The sequence below is a fragment of the Oncorhynchus kisutch genome, linkage group LG15 (genome assembly GCF_002021735.2).
Source record: "Oncorhynchus kisutch isolate 150728-3 linkage group LG15, Okis_V2, whole genome shotgun sequence".
Classification (NCBI taxonomy): domain Eukaryota; kingdom Metazoa; phylum Chordata; class Actinopteri; order Salmoniformes; family Salmonidae; genus Oncorhynchus; species Oncorhynchus kisutch.
This window is the reverse complement of record NC_034188.2, coordinates 25,926,575-25,944,093: the sequence shown is the minus strand read 5'-3', so window position 1 is coordinate 25,944,093 and position 17,519 is coordinate 25,926,575. Positions and strand designations below refer to the sequence as shown.

Sequence of the window (17,519 nt, the reverse complement as noted above, 5' to 3'; positions counted from 1 at the left end):
TTGCTATTGATGTAATAGTGGTAGGACCTGTGTAGACAGTCTGACTGCATCCAATTCTCTTTTTCCCGCATCAGAAGAAGTAAGCCAGTAATTCCAGACCCATATGCTGATAGTTTGCATGGTCTCCAGTCAAGTGAAGAAACAAGTGTATGAAGAACATAGTTTAGTGTATAGCTCAGCCTGCCCCTTCATTAGGAGTTGGATTACAGTGGCCATGATTTGCTCATTATAATGACCAATGAATGGTTCACCTCATTAAGTTCAGAGCCATGTGATATCATAGCAGTTTGATTAACAGCTGTTGATTCTTGAACACACCCCTGAAGTTGCGTTTGGTCCATACATTTTCACCCAAAGTCGTTGGTTCAACCACAGATGGTGCGGTCCGTCCAAAAGCCAGCCAATAGCATCAAGCGTTGTCATCGTAGAGAAGGAAAAAAAAAGAGTCCTGACAGTCGCCATGATGCTTGTTTTCTCCCTGTGATACAGCAGCGGAAACGAGTGAAGCAAGTAGAAACAAAAGAGCACGCACACGTCCTCGCGAGTTGGTATGCGTTTGCAGGTAAAACATCAACACAAGCGACGAGTTTATTTGGATGAGACAGATCCACAACTCATGTTTCAAATTACTACTGCGTGGATATTACCTTACCTGGCCATATGAAGTCGGACAGGTTAGAAAAATGTGGCTATCTAGCTTTCAGCGGGGGTTTGCTAGTTAGCCATAACATAAGTGAGTTAGCTAGTTAACGTTTGCTGTTGCTCAGCTAGCCTAGCTCATATGTTATGGTCTGTTTATAAAATAATTACGCGAATCTTATCTTAATTAATTGGTTAGCTAACTATCATTCTCGCGAAGTTATTCGGTATTAATGACCGTTAGCTAACTTGCTACCTAGCCCCTAGCTAACATGTTAGGCCAGTTAGCAATTGTTTTCCTGACTTTATGGCTTCAACGCGCCACTCAATTAGCTGGAAAGCCAATTTGTTACAATTAGCTGGTGATTGTGGTTATTGCTTTGTGCGACCTGGTGTGTAGCTAGCTAATTGGCTAGTTATTTAACTTAAGTCATGCCATGAATATTACATAAATACAACTTGATTTAATTCACTGGGCGGTAATCTGTAAAACAATACATTCTCATGACATTGTAACTGAGTTAATTATTTCTGAAATTAGTATCTGCCAGCCAATAATAGCCACATCTTTCTTGAGCCTCATTTCCAGAAGTTGTCAAACTCAAATGACACCCTCTTGAAAAGTTACAAGGATGTGCTGAATGGCCGGCCTGTGCGTGTTTGCAAAGTAGCATTAGTGAAGTCATTCTTTAAAAAAATGTTAGATTTGCACAATGTATACCTCAAGGTGTTTGGCATGTATTTTATCAGTGAATAATGTTAATAGTTATTAAACCTTTTCTACACAGTGTTACAGCAGGAATGCCCAAAGAAAAATATGACCCGCCAGACCCCAGGCGGATGTACACCATCATGTCAACTGAAGAGGCAGCCAATGGAAAGAAGTCTTACTGGCCTGAGCTGGAAATCACTGGTGAGCACGGCAGGGGTTGGCCCGGGGGCTGTTCTCATATTAGGACTCAGCATGTGGGGATAGTCTAGGCCAGTTTCTCTCAGCCTTTTTTGTAACGTGACCAGCATTCTCGTCATCCTTTGAGGATAAGGGCCTCTATTATAGGCCTGTATTTTGTCTCGACCAGGAAGTCCAGCATGAGTGTTTACTTATGTCCATTCAAATTGGGTAGAAGTCAACCTGTATCTGCTTTGCATAGAAAGCCATCAAACAGAGACCTGACTCACCAGTGTATGTTTATTTACCGGTCTCCCCCCTCCACATTTCTGTCTCCAGGTAATGTCAGGAGCCTGAGCCCGTCTCTGTGGACTCTGACCCACCTCACTGCCCTACACATCGCTGACAACTGTCTGTCGCGCATCCCACCTGACATTGCCAAACTACACAACCTGTTGTACCTGGATCTATCGTCCAATAAGATCAGGAGCCTGCCGGCAGAGCTCGGCAACATGGTGTCTCTCAGGTGATTCGCTGGGAACCATGATTCCCACGATTCACTTTGATCTAAACTGGGCTTGTAACTGGTTGGTGCTGAAAATAACCATTGTCCCATTTTAAAAAGCCTGTTTGGTTGACAGAAGATTTGCTTTTGCCTGTATTGATAACTGGTCAATGTGTTTATGGTTTATGGGAAGGTTGAGGAAGGGGCTGTATTGTCTGGGGGGCTAGTCTCTGACACTTGCGTTTCCATGTGTCCGCCCTCAACAGGGAACTGCTTTTAAATAACAACCAGTTGCGGGTTCTGCCATTTGAATTGGGGAAACTGTTTCAGTTACAAACACTGGGGTTGAAAGGTGAGTGTGGCTTATCGTCTTGGTAACAATTCTGTCCTAGAGACCCCATTGTTGATCCCGTAGCATTTATTTGATGTCATTCAACATTGTGTTTTTCACTCCTAACAGGAAACCCTCTTGCACAAGAAATCATGAGCCTGTACCAGGAGCATGATGGCACCAGGAAACTGCTCAACTACCTGCTGGACAATCTGGCAGGTTCAATCAAATGCAGTAAGTCTGCCTCTCTCACACCGTTTTAGATATTATTTTAAAAATTGTACCAATGGCTAAGGTGGACAACCGTCTTCCCAGCCCCCACAGAGCAGCCCCCGTCCCGGTCGTGGATCGCACTTCAGGAGCCTGACCAGACGAGGCCTTCTGGTGAGAAGCCAGCAGACAGTCCCTGTACACACAGTACCCCAGCACATGACACAAAACCACAATTCAATATAAGTATAAATTAGGGGGGGAAAGCATTAAGGTGAATAAGATGCTATTTCCTATTTTTCTCCCTGTTCCTCCCTCAGCATTGTTCTCTGTTATGTGCTACAACGTGCTGTGTGATAAGTACGCCACACGCCAGCTCTACGGCTACTGCCCCTCCTGGGCCCTCAACTGGGAGTACAGGAAGAAGTCCATCATGCAGGAGATCATGAACTGCAGCGCTGACATCATCAGCCTACAGGTACATGTTTACCTCAACCAGGGATAAACGGCTTCTGTCCTTTTGGTTTCTCTGATCAATTCATGTAACTGATTGCCCAAAGTGCGCACACTGGATTTCTCTGGTACATCTTATGGTTGCATTCAGTCATATCTGTCCACTCATGTTATTGCTTTGTTTTCAACAGGAAGTGGAGACAGAGCAGTACTACCAGTACTTCCTGCCAGAGCTGAAGGAGCAGGGCTATGAGGGCTTCTTCAGCCCCAAGTCTCGAGCCAGAACCATGCATGAGTCTGACCGCAAACATGTGGACGGGTGCGCAGTATTCTACAGGACAGAAAAGTGAGTGCAACTGAAGTTTCCCCCTGACCTCAACACTCAATTGCTAGGTATCCATACCATTGGCAACAGATTTTAATTTGAATATAAAAAATTACTAGTTACATTGGTTTCCATTGTATTTTAATCTCCGCTGATGGCTATTATATAGCTAATGTGCCCACTCTGGCCTTGACACATGCTCTTTAGCCAACAGTTCGCAGATGGGATGGGTAGGCTACCTACATGATGAGATTATTATGGATAAGAGCAATTTATTTGTCAAACAGCAACCAAGCATCGATCATGTCACCAGAATAACACCCTTGATTTTTATTGGAGAGGAACAGAAAGCTCATCAATGTGCACTTTCACTACCCTGAAGTTAATAGTTTATTTAATCTGTAGCCTAATAACCTGCATGCTTTTCTGAGTTGTAGTGGGAGGACAACACTTCATCGCCTGACTCAAGTTTACTTCAATGTGATGGTTATCAATATTACATTTTTTAAACAAAGATCCCACCTTGTCTACATTTGGAAAGTTAATCTGACAAATGTGATGTTTCGGTCCATTTCTATCTGACTTTAATTGCATAAAGGTTGGATGGAAACCTGGTTAGTGACAGACTTTTATAACACCTCTCCCTGCTTCTCTCCCTGTCCACCCTTGCTTCTTTCTTGCTCTGGCCTCCCTCTCTCAGGTTCAGCGTGGTGCAGAAGCACACGGTGGAGTTTAACCAGCTAGCCATGGCTAACTCTGAGGGCTCTGAGGCCATGCTCAACAGGGTCATGACCAAGGACAACATCGGAGTGGCCGTACTGCTGGAGGTCCGCAAGGAGATGATGGAGGAATCCTGTGAGTACTTATGGCCCTGTCCTATTTCTCACCCTAGACCCCACACCTAGCCACCTGCCTCTTCATCTGGTTCTTACTCCTTTGGCGTTCATAAGATTGAACAAGTATAAGTAGGGTTGCAACGATATGACATTTTTGGCCGATTCCAATATCGCCCCCCCCCCCAAAAATAAAGATTTTTAACATTTTAGCAACCTTGTAAGCGTTCTAGTTACAGTTAAATAGTTGAAATGCTGTCATATGTTAATTTGTTCAGTTAGGATCCAATTGTTTAACTTAAATTAGAAAAATTACACATCTGTGAATGTATTTTATCGCACGACAGACAAATATTTTAGCTGCCCTGCGTTACAAAGATGGATAAGTTGTTGGTGGCTCTTCCTGCTATCTAGTTTTGACCGTATGGAGAAACTTAAATGCTTTCAAATAAATATGGGTTTTAAACTAAAATGCAGTTAATCATTTTAGCTTTAAATGCTTGGCAAAATGACTTGACTGTTGTAAACTGCTATAAATGGCACAACTTAACCTTTTCAAATGTGCTCAACTGACTTGATTAGTAAAATGAGAGCAAATTTACAACGCATCTAATCTTTCATTTAAGAATTATTTTTTTAACACTTTAAAATTAAATGGAAATCTTGACCTATGCCAGCCATGAATGAACAACAGAAAATCCATTGGGCTTAGTAAACACTTTTCCAGTGACACTAGATGCCTGGGTTACAATATGACCAACCATTTACAATTTTAACATTTGGATGTTTTTCTTCACAAAGATGACCTGCTCGGCTTTGTCAAGAGAATATTTCTTTTTTTCGTCTACAATGTATGAAGCAGCACTGAAAAGGTGCTCACTGGCCACACCAGTACAGGGAGAACCCAGGCTAGGATGGGGGCATGGGGGAAACTGTGCTTGTTCCTTCTCCAGTATCCAAGTGCATCTTTCCTGGGAATGGTAGGTTCTCAGGTATCCTAGTATCTGCAAATAATGGGGGGGTAGTAGTACATTTTAATACAACATATTGCTTTATTCTTCCATTCCAAAGGATCATTAGCCGTAGGTGAACTTTGGCAAATGTTGGCCGATGTAGTAACAGACAATGGAAATAGGTCTGACACACCCACTGACCCCCCGCCCAGTGGGTCTGACACACCCACGGACCCCCCCCCCCCCCCCCCCCCCCCCAAAAAAAAATATGCTGACATTTACGTATGTCCCCATTACCAGTAAAACATAAACAGAACGAATTTCTTTCACTTACAACCAGAATTTCATCATATGTCAAACAGTGACGTTTCAGCCCTGTCTGTCCATGGCCTCTTCAGTCGCGGGTCCTCTTCTTGGGTGTGTGCTGTTACTGTGTCCGTTTCCATCTTGTCTAACATTTCACAGTAACCCTTTTTTTTTTTGTCTGCGTCGAAGTAGCGTTCCTAGCATCGAGCATGGTGGTGACACAGTAAAGAGGCTCAGAATGCCACAGAATTTCTTGTGCAGACGCAGTTGAAGAGCTTATTTCTCGGGTCAGTTGTTTTGAATGGAGCTAGGACTGTTCATGTTTTCAATGAGTCCGCTGGTTTGTACTGATTGTTGCAGGGAGCTCCTAGTCAGTAGCGTACATGCCAAGCACTCATTTTTGTTCCAGCAGGCTCTCCATGTAAATAGGACTGTTCCATCTGTTGGAAACGACTTAATTAAGTCTTTGAATTTTCACTCCAAGCTGCTCCTGTATTGCTTGCAGGTGGCTGTATGCTAGCGGTGAGTGTTTTAAAATGACTTCCTACCTGTTGCCATTGTCAGACATTCTACATTGGGCACCAAAACCTTAGTTCACAGCCAGTTGCACCGTGTGCCATGCATGGCAAACTGGCAACTCTGTATTCTTCCGAAGCCTTTGTTGTGTTACGTGCATTGTCACAATTCAGAGTGAACTTTCTGGGAGATTTTCCAAGTTTCAAACATTTTCTCAAATGCCATTGAAATGGCAGCCGCTGTATGAGAACCAGCACATTCTTGAACATGCAATATGGCTTTCCTCGGTACAAATCCTCGTCAACCAACTGTGCTGTCAGACTCCGCTTGCTCATGGGGCTGATGTCGCTGGTCCAAATGTCAGTTGTGACTCTAATAGCTGCAACACCCATAGCAAGTAGCTCATGGATGTGCGATTCAACAATACTCTAACTCTGGTAGGGGAAAATAGTGCCTACTTGGTCGTGTGAACCAGGGCTCGATGTGCTCGACCAGTAGGCGAAAGGCAACATCCACAACAGAGCGGTTAATTGTCAAGGGCAATGAATTACATTATCTTGGCATTAATGGATTTCGCTTTCGAGTTGTCTCGCTGAGATCTTTGCACTGTTTCATCTTCAAAACATTTTCAAAGTAGCTCATCACTGTTTTTCAAAGTAGCTGCACTTATCTTCAGATGAGAAGTGCATCAGCCTTCACTGTGAGTAGCCTATGGCTTCATCTTATCATTAGATGAGTCAGTGTGCCACTGGACATTTTATTTAGTAGCCTACTGTATGTAGCCTCAAATGTGATATGCAAATTATTGGTTTCCCGAGCTGAAATAAAGATCCCAGAAATGTTAAATACACATACATTTGTCTGTAATAAAGCACTTTTTGTGGGGAAACATTTATTCTGGTTGTCTGGGTGGGCCTATGCCAACCCATGGCTGCGCCCCTGCTCAGTCGTGAAATCCATATTGGGGCCTAATGAATTTTTCAATTTACAAATTTCCTTATGAACTGTGAAATCACATATTTCATTTATTTTCAGTGTTATATAAACAATATGCCATAGCTAAGGGCTTGGCACAACACAAAGTGGAGTGCCTGTGTACAGCCCTTAGCTATGGTATATTGGCCGTATACCACCAAGCACTGAGATGCCTTATTGCTATTATAAACTGGCTACCAACCTAATTTAGAGCTGTAGAAAGATGCTTTGTCATACCCATGGTATACGGTCTGATATACCACGTCTGTCAGCCAATCAGCATTCAGAGCTCGAACAACCCAGTTTCTAAATATATATCACACACTTAAAAAGTATGTGGACACTCCTTGAAATTAGTGGATTTGTCTATTCCAGCTGTACCTGTTGCTGACAGGTGTATAAAATTGAACACGCAGCCATGCAATTTCCATAGACAAACATTGGCAGTGTAATGGCCGTTCTGAAAAGCTCAGTGACTTTCAACATGGTACCGTCATAGGATGCCTCTGGAAGCAATGTCAGCACAAGAACTGTTCGTCGGGAGCTTCATGAAATGTTTCCATGGCCAATCAACTGCTCACAAGAACAATCACCATGTGCAATGCCACGCATTGGCTGGAGTGGTGTAAAGCTTGCAGGCATTGTACTCTGGCGCTTTGGAAACGCGTTCTCTGAAGTAATGAATCACACTTCACCATCTGCTTGTCTGAGGTTCTGAGCACTCTGGAGCAGGTTTTCATCAAGGATCTCTTTATACTTTGCTCCGTTCATCTTTCCCTCGATCTTGACTAGTTTCCCAGTCCATGAAAAATATCCCCACAGCATGATACTGCCACCTCCATGCTTCACTGTAGGGATAGTGCCAGGTTTCTCCCAGATGTGATGCTTGGCATTCAGGCCAAAGCGTTAAATCTTGGTTTCCTCTGACCAGAGGCATGCAGGTCCTTTAGGTTCCTTTTGGCAAACTCTTAGCCTCTCTAGGGTACGTGGGACAGTAGCCTCCCACCTGTCAACAGCCAGTGAAAACTGCAGGGTGCCAAATGAAATAAACACATCTCATTCAAATTCCTCAAGCATACAAGTATTTTACACCATTTTAAAGATGGAATTCTCGTTAATCCAGCCAGTGTCTGATTTCAAAAATGCTTTACAGCAAAAGCACCGCAAACGTTTGTTAGGTCGTCACCAAGTGAGAAAAAAACTGCCATTTTTCCAACCAAAGAGGACCCACAAAAAGCAGAAATATAGATCAAATGAATCACTAACCTTTGATCTTCATCAGATGACACTCATAGGACTTCATGTTACACAATACATGTTTTTTTTAAGTAAAGTTTATATTTATATCCAAATATCTGAGTTTACATTGGTGCGTTATGTTCAGTAGTTCCTTAACATGCAGTTGATTTTTGCAGAGAGCCATGTCAAATTACTGAAATACTCATAAACATTGATAAAAAATACGTGTTATTCACAGAATTAAAGATATACTTCTCCTTAATGCAACCGCTGTGTCAGATTTTAAACAAACTTTACGGAAAAAGCAAACATGCAATAATCTGAGTGCAGCGTTCAGACGACAAAATCAAGCCAAATTGATATCCGCCATGTTGGAGTCAACAGAATTCAGAAATAGCATTATACATTTTCACTTACCTTTTGAGCTTTAGAATGCACTCCCAGGAATCCCAGTTCCACATTAAATGTTTTGTTCGATAATGTCCATTTATTTCCAAATAGATCCTTTTTTTAGCGTGTTTGGTAAACAAATCCACACTCACGAAGCGGGTCCACCAGTTGCAGACAATGTCCAAAGGTTCCGTTACACTCCATAGAAACCTGTCAAACTAATTAATAATATTCCAACCGAGAATTCTATTGTCTATAGAGAAATAATGGAACAGAGCTCATCCACGGGAGCGTGCGAAACCGTACAAGGTTCTAAAGACAGTTGACATCTAGTGGAAGCCTTAGGAATTGCAACAACCAATATCCCACTGTAAATTCATTTGAGGCTGACTTAACTTCTTGACGCACCCATCCCATTTGCGGGATCATTTTCATCAACATCCGCTAAATTGCACAGCGCCAAATTCAAATTAAATGACAATTTTTTTTTAAATTTTCATGAAATCACAAGTGCAATGGAGCAAAACACAGTTTAGCTTGTTAATCCACCTGGCGTGTTAGATTTCAATAAATCTTTTCGGCGAAAGCTATCCAAGTGTTTATGTAAGCACTTCTCTCTCAGTAGGCAAAATGTTACAAACAGCTAGCAGCCAAGTAGATTGGTCACGAAAGTCAAAGCAATAAATTAAATTGCTTACTTTTCATCTTCGGATGTTTGCACTCACGAGACTCCCAGTTAACCAAATGTTCCTTTTGTTCCGTAAAAATGATTTTATATCCAAAATACCTCGATTTGGTTGGCACGGTATGTTACGAAATCAACAGGCTCGAGTGGTCACGACATCACAGACAAATTCCAAATAGTATCCGTAATGATCGAGGAAACATGTCAAACGTTTTTTATAATCAATCCTCAGGTTGTTTTTACAATATATAATCGATAATATATCAACTGGGAATGTAGCTTCAGAGAGGGAGAAAATGGATGCTCCATTCTGTTGCGCATACAAAACGCTACTGGCACCCAGCATACCATGACGTGATGTGATCTTCCTCGCTCATTTTTCAAAATAAAGGTCTGAAACTGTCTGAAGACTTCACACCATAGGGAAGCCGTAGGAAAAGGAATCTGGTTGATATCCCTTTTTAAACGGAGCGAAGGCAGGTTATGGAACATGGAGTTTTCAAAATAGAAGCCACTTCCTGGTTGGATTTCCCCCAGGTTTTCGCCTGCAATATCAGTTCTGTTATACTTTTTTTTCTCTTCTTAATCTGACAATTATATGCATATTCTGGGCCTGAGAAATAGGCAGTTAAATTTGGGTATGGTTTTAATCCAAAAATCTAAATACTGCCCCCTACACTCAAGAGGTTAACAAAGGCCCATTTGCGAAAAAAGCAGAATCATTGCACGAATGTACCTAACCATAAACCTCAATGCCTTTACAATCAATACACAGAAGTATATTTTTTAAAACCTCCATATATAGTTCAAAGAAATTCATGTTAGCAGGCAATATTAAACTAGGGAAATTGTCACCTCGCGTTCATTGCACGCGTTGTCAGGATCTATGCAACCGCTTGGGCCGCCTGGCTCGTTGTGAACGAATTTGCCAGAATTTTACATAATTATGACATAACATTGAAGGTTGTGCAATGTAATGGCAATATTTTTACTTATGGATGCCACCCGTTAGATAAAATACAGAACTGTTCCGTATTTCATTTAAAGAATAAACGTTTTGCTTTCGACAGTTTCCGGATTTGACCATATAAATGACAAGGCTCATATTTCTATGTTATAATTAAGTTTATGATTTGATAGAGCAGTCTGTCTGAGCGGTGGTAGGCAGCAGCAGGCTCGTAAGCATTCATTCTAACAGCACTTTCCTGCGTTGGCCAGCAGCTCTTCGCAATGCTTCAAGCATTGCGCTGTTTATGACTTCAAGCCTATCAACTCTCGAGATTAGGCTGGCAATACTAAAGTACCTATTAGAACATTCAATAGTCAAAGGTATATCTCTATATCTCAACCTGTACATGACCATCTGATCATTTATCACTCCAGTGTTAATCTGCAAAATTGTAATTATTCGCCTACCTCATGCCTTTTGCACACAATGTATATACTCTCTTTTTCTACTGTGTTATTGACTTGTTAATTGTTTACTCCATGTGTAACTCTGTTGTCTGTTCACACTGCTATGCTTTATCTTGGCCAGGTCGCAGTTGCAAATGAGAACTTGTTCTCAACTAGCCTACCTGGTTAAATAAAGGTGAAATAAAAACATTTAAGTATATGAAATACGAAATAGTCATACAATAACTACAACCTAAAACTTCTTACCTGGGAATATTGAAGACTCGTGATAAAAGGAACCACCAGCTTTCATATGTTCTCATGTTCTGAGCAAGGAACTTAAACCTTAGCTTTTTTACTTGGAACATATTGCACTTTTACTTCAACACTTTGTTTTTGCATTATTTAAACCAAATTGAACATGTTTCTTTATTTGAGACTAAATTGATTTTATTGATGTATTATATCAAGTTAAAATAAGTATTCATTCAGTATTGTTATTGTCATTATTATATATATATAAATATAAATAAAATTGTCAGATTAAATCAGCATCTGCTTTTTTGGTCCTCCAATAATCGGTATCGGTGTTGAAAAATCCTAATCGGTCGACCTCTAAGGTCTACATCTGTATTCGATCCATGTGAGAAATATTTGATTTTAGTATCATAGCAAAGGGTCTGAATACTTAGGTAAAGGTATTTCTGCTTTTTATTTTTAATACATTTACTAACATTTACAATCTGATTTTAGCTTTGTCATTATGGGATAGTGTGTAGATTCAGGCTTTAGAAAACCAACGTTAACAATGTGGTAGAAAGTCAAGGGGGTGTGACTTCTATCCGAATGCACTGTATGTGTAATCTATTAAACAAAAATATTTTATTGTCGCTTCATTGACCTGGGCTATTGTTTGAATTCAAGACCAGATTGATCGGTTTGTCAGTGTCCAAGTAGTCAATGCCCGGGGCCTGTGATTTTCTTAATCTGGCCCAGTGTGTACAACTCTTTCTACTTCAATCCTAGAACTTCAAAAGGGGAGTGACTGCTGCGCTTCCCTGTCTTGAGTTTTCCTTGGCTGTGCTCTGCCTATAAAGTAAACCCCAAACTTCTCTCTCTCCTCTCCAGCGGGGAAGTCTCTGCACGGCATGGAGAAACAGCTCCTACTGGTGGCCAATGCCCACATGCACTGGGACCCGGAGTACTCTGACGTCAAGCTGGTCCAGACCATGATGTTCCTGTCTGAGGTGAAGAACATCGTGGACAAGGCCACGCGCAGCCTCAAACTCTCCTCTGTCTCTGGGGAGACCAACAGCATCCCTCTAGTGCTTTGTGCTGACCTCAACTCTCTACCAGACTCTGGTGAGTGACTGAGTTAGAAAAGAAGGGAAAGGTACAAGCAAGCAGTGTAGTGATGGGCACACTAGCTGCCTGTTAGGTGATGGTTACTGATGGTTACTGTGAATGAAGTATGCGAGGTGGACAAGTGTCTTCATTGTGTTCAGTAGGGCAATGGAAAATGAACATCTGTCTTATTGAATGTTTATATTCCCCCATATTGAACCGGACCAATGTAAATCCCTACCGTCTGTCCCCAGGCGTGGTGGAGTACCTGAGTCAAGGTGGAGTGGACTGCACCCACAAGGACTTCAAGGAGCTGCGCTACCTCGACAGCCTCACCAACTTTAACTGCAACGGCAAGAACGGGAACTCCACGTCCAACTCCAGGATCACCCACGGCTTCAAGCTGAAGAGCGCCTATGAGGACAGCCTGATGCCTTACACCAACTACACCTTCGACTTCAAGGTGAGGGAGGCGCTCAATAACAAGCACATCAGAAGCACTGTCTCTGACGCCTTCTCTTGACATATTACAGATTGCTGTTTGATCTGGTCCTGATTAGTCAGGAAATCCTGTTTTTCTGACAATACAATTGACCTAACCCCCCCCACTGTTGTCAGTCTTTACTGGAACGTACACCTGCTTTGTAAAGGTTTCATCTAATCTGACGTGTGCAGAAAAATAATTGACTGCTTTTGACCCAAAAATACACAAGCTGACATTGCTGGACAATCTCTGGCAGAATACATCCTGATTATTATTTTTTATTTTTTCCAGAAAAAAAAATGATAATAAATCACATTTTATGGAGGTTGGTGCAGGTCTTTCCAATTGCACTATCTCTGTAGCTTACTCGGTCTACCTGCCTGTTTTGAGGTCAGACTTGCAACATTGAATCAACTGGTACTAGCCCGCACCAAAGAGGTTGACATGCATGGCTGTATGCCTGCAGGGAGAAGTGTTTGTACAGAAATGTCATATCATTCCATTTTAAGGAAGAGTATAATTTACTTCTCTTTTCCTGTACATCAATAAATATTTAGTTATGAAGATGTGTAAAAAATGCTGCTCAATAAAAATCCCTGTTCACATGTGTAGGCAATGTCATGGCGGCATTGGCTAGCTAAGCTCATGCACATTAACATTTCATCATGTCTAATGGTTATCTTGTGCCGATCTGCACATGGGCAGGCCTTCAAATCAAAGTCATGTCAGTTGGTCACTTTCACAAGGTTGGAGAAATAACATGTTCAACTTAAGACATTGGCTCCAATTTAGGCTGTGCCTTTAGAGATCGAGCAAATTGACAACCCAAGAAGGATTTTTCACCTTTATTGACTTCTCAAACCCAAGACCCTGGCCGAGTCTGCTTCGCTAGCGTTCCCTGAAGTATTGCGCGGTTGGCCCTCTGGGTTTAGAAACTCTGCTGACATTTTTTTTCTGTTAGGCTAAATTTAGCCAACAGTCTGAGAAGGTAGTGTGCGGTGAACTTGAGTCTGTCTTGTCTAAACTGCTAGTACAAATCACAGTGGACATGTAGGCTTCCTGTTACGTGTAGCAGTTTGTCCTTTGGATTGTTTATTATTTTTGCTTGTGTAGATCAATATTCATTGCCGTCACTTACATGTGGTCTGTGCACTCCTAAAACGGCATTAGCCACATGACTGGATCTAATTGGGTTTCCATTAGATCTGGCCAGTAAATCTCATTTGTCCGGTAAACTAAAATGGGGTCTTCCAATTGCCCGGCACACATTTTCCCTAACAGAGGCTGCTCCTCACTCATCCCCCTCTGTTTTTTCTCTCTCCTCAGGGTGTGATTGACTACATCTTCTACTCCAAGCCTCAGCTCAACGTGTTGGGCATCCTGGGTCCCCTGGACTCCAACTGGCTCCATGAGAACAGTATCAGCGGCTGTCCGCACCCCCACATCCCTTCTGACCACTTTTCCCTGTTCACCCAGCTGGAGCTGCTGCTGCCCAGCACCCTGCCCCAGGGCCAGGTCAACAACCAGGTCAACGGCATCCACCTGCCTGGAGGCCGCAGGTAGTCGTGAGACACCACCGAGGGGAGGGGGGCGCTGTAATTTGGTTTTCAGCCTCTCCCTCATTGCCTCTCTTCTTCAAACTGAAGGAGCAAGACAAGACAGGCAACCATCCTGTTAAAAAAGAATCAGCCGTACAGTGAGGTCTGGCTGACAGGGATTTCTGTTATTATAGATATATATTTTTTATTTTCCTTGTTTTCATTTTGATAATGCTAAAGTAAATCCTGTCTGTCCATTATATTATCTTGTGTTTTAGATCCCCCTGTCATTCTTACCCATAATGCTTTTGTAACTCCTTAACAGATAAAGGATGGTAGCATCCAATCTCACAATATCCCCTTGGCCCATTATAGGTATTGAGATAAATTTTTAGCAATACCAGCAGACTCTTGTTGACTTTGACATGACCAGTGCAGTCTTGAACAATGGCACAAGAAAATCTGTCACTTGAGAGCTGTGGACACCCTTCACGAGGCAAGGAGAGAAAGGACACCACTTCTCAATTTGAGCTGATGGTCTGCTGATGGTCTGTCCTATACCAATCTCAAACCAGCAAAAACAGTGTTAGACTGGTCGGTCTCACTCTCCCTACCAGCCAAGGCTCGGTGGGCCTTTGCTTCTCTCTCCCCTGGGCTCAATGTGATGGTACTTAGATATCTACCATATATCTGGAGCATCCCATAGGAGAGAGTAGCGCTCCCCTCTGCTACAGGGCCCATCTCTGTGGGTCCACTAGTGTGGTGCTCACCTGGTGCTACCAGTCCTCTGCATTGACTAATATAACTCAGTCCATTGTCTCCCTATCCAAGTGGTGCAATAGAAACTAACCCCACTGGTGCATTAAGACTCACTGTTGAGATTTTTAGACGTGTTATCCTTCAGGCCACCAAATACACTTGTCTGGACCCACGTGTGGCAAGCTTAGCTCTAGTTAGCGCAGGTTTGTCGGCTTGCCGGTCAGGCATAGTGCTAGAAACGCATCTGGATTCTCTGGACTGAAACCAAATTTTGTGATTTTAGTTGCATAACATGTGGCAATCCCCGTTTGCACACTACCTCCTGTTTGCGTACGCATCCATTTTCTTGTTCATGACTTCGTGTGGACCAGTTACCACCTTTCGTAATAGAGAATGGGGTTTTGGTTGAGGGGCAATGGGATGGGGAATTGTTCACAAATTTCACTTAGTTTGTTACTTTTTAAGCAGAGGGAGGTCACTAGCTGATTTGCAGGAGTTTAAACCAGCAATCCTCTCACGGTCACACACAGATCTTGTAGCGCTGTCTCTTGAGGCCAGTAGTGACTTTCCCCCAGCCATAAATTCCGTACTCTACAGCAGTGGGGTTTTTCCACCAGTGTTTGTACAGAATATAAATGTAGATTCAGTCTTTACATGATTGTATATGAGCCACTAAAGACCTGTTTTCTGGCAGTTTTTGTACTGATCTGGTTTGAGGAAAAATACAGGATTGTATTGTAAACTATGACTACATTTTTATCCATGAAATGTTAAGAAATTCAAATTACCAGCTTGTACAAAAGACGTAAGGGGTTGTTCTGGGTGTTCACCCCCCCCCCCCCCCCCCCCCCAGGTTAACTGTTTTGATGTATCAGTATTGATTGGTTTCCTGCTGTCGTTTTGATTTGAGGGCATGTTGCTCAGGTTGTAAATAGATCTACTGACGAAACCTCCTGATGCTTCTCACCCATTCTATTAATAAGCCTTCCTGCCACCAACCTAACCTACCATTCATCCCTTCACAGTTCAGGCCATAGTAACACCAAGGCCCGTATCCACAAAAGCCTACGAGTGGGACTGCTCATCTAGGATCTGTCCATATTATTCATTTATGATCTAAAAGACACAACTGTTCCTTACTCTGAGACACTTTGTGGATACCAATAACACCCTATTCCCTTTAGTGTACTACTGTTGACCAGTCCTGTGTGGCTCTGGTCTCGAGTGTACTACATGCGGAAATAGGGTGTCATTTCAGATATGTCCTAAGAGGGATTTCACATCACACCTCCACTATCCCATAATTCCAGTGTTGTACAACCGGAACATTGTGCCTCACCGTCGCAGTTTGTAGTCTTGCACTATTTACAATTGGCAAACGCCGGAACAACCTCTTCGGTTTATTTTTAAATACTGTGGAGACATTTGTGAAGATTTGATGTGCTTTTGGCTTATGTTAGGGATATTATTTTTTGTATGAGCTGTGAACATGTTATGGGGTGTGTGTGTGTGTATCTCCTCCTGGGTGAGCCATCTAGTAATCAGGTATAGAATATTTGTCCTGTTTTTTTTTTTCTGGGGCAAAGCAAAGACCTCTTGTAAAGCCCCCTCAGTTCCATAATGTTTTGCACCCTCCTTGTACTTTGGAACCCTCCTAGAACCCCTTTATTGTTCCCTATCCCCATAGCCACCTAGCCTCTCTTGACCCTGCCCCGGCCTCCACCACGGATCTGAATTCTGAATCTACAAAAGCATGTTCCCCTATAACCCTCAGTCCCATGTCATACCCCCTTAACGGTCAAGTGTATTCCTTTAGGCCTGTCTTTTTAACCCCTCTACTGAAGCCCCTGTATGGTTCCAGCCACTCTGGTACCATCTGTAGGGCAGGCTGTCAGGTGGCCCACACAGACATGTTGCTGTTATCTATCTGTTTTATCACCGGGACCAAAACATGAAATATGTCAATAGTGACTGACACTTGCAACTGTCACATTTTTAACAGGAAATGTAATGATGCACACTTATGATAGTTGCCCTGTCTAGCCCACAATTTGTCAATTAAATAAAATATGATCACCTTTTTAAAGTAAATATGATACTGAAGCCACTGTGCTAAAGTTAGCATTTTATGAATTTTTACAGAGGAAAAAGATTGAAATATTAATGTCCTTGTTTGAAAGCTGTTTTCGGTCCCTACTTTCTCCATTTGTTTTGAACAGAAACCAATTTCTGGTTTGATAACCCTGAATTGCTGATACTGTTGTAGTAGCTTTTTTGTAAAGTGTGAATAAAATATGTATCATGTTTCCTTTCTAAAATGTTGAATTGTGTTTTTAATGTGTATTCTGATTGCTACATTGTTTTCACTTTTACTCATTGCTTTTCCATACCTCTCCAACAACAAGGGTTCTCTTTTTGGTAGATCATTTGCTTGTCTTTTTTGACGAACTGTGGACTTGGCCAACTTTGGGTTGCTCTAGAAGTGGGCGCAGAATGCTCATTGAAGGAATAATTCCTAATAGTAATTTGCCTTTCCAAACGTGGATATTGAACTTTATTTTTCTCAAATTATTTTGGGGGGTGGGGTTGTCGCTTAGGCTTAAGATGTATGTTGTCTTAGAACCGGGGGAGCGTCTTACTGGTTGATTCAGTTGTAGACCGCACTATTGTTGACTAGTGTGAAACAAACTCCAGTGTAAAACTAAGCTGAAGGTGTTTTGCTGGTAGATGGACTGGTCCTGTGAGAGCAC

General features: G+C 42.3%; 1 protein-coding gene across 2 annotated transcripts; it reads left to right on the top strand.

Annotated features, from left to right (window-relative positions):
* Positions 1 to 59: 59 nt before the first annotated feature.
* LOC109905064 (CCR4-NOT transcription complex subunit 6-like) lies at positions 60 to 17,087 on the top strand. Of its 2 annotated transcripts, none has more exons than XM_020502212.2 (12): positions 60 to 562; positions 1,428 to 1,552; positions 1,868 to 2,054; positions 2,300 to 2,385; positions 2,494 to 2,598; positions 2,680 to 2,748; positions 2,895 to 3,052; positions 3,219 to 3,373; positions 4,053 to 4,207; positions 11,773 to 12,006; positions 12,243 to 12,451; positions 13,799 to 17,087. In XM_020502212.2, exons 2-12 carry the CDS (start codon positions 1,441 to 1,443, stop codon positions 14,033 to 14,035), a joined length of 1,707 nt encoding a protein of 568 aa, XP_020357801.1. In that variant the 5' UTR covers positions 60 to 562; positions 1,428 to 1,440; the 3' UTR covers positions 14,036 to 17,087. The 2 variants fall into 2 exon arrangements, with proteins under 2 accessions (XP_020357801.1, XP_020357800.1); XM_020502211.2 differs by having other exon boundaries at positions 548 to 674.
* Positions 17,088 to 17,519: the final 432 nt, after the last annotated feature.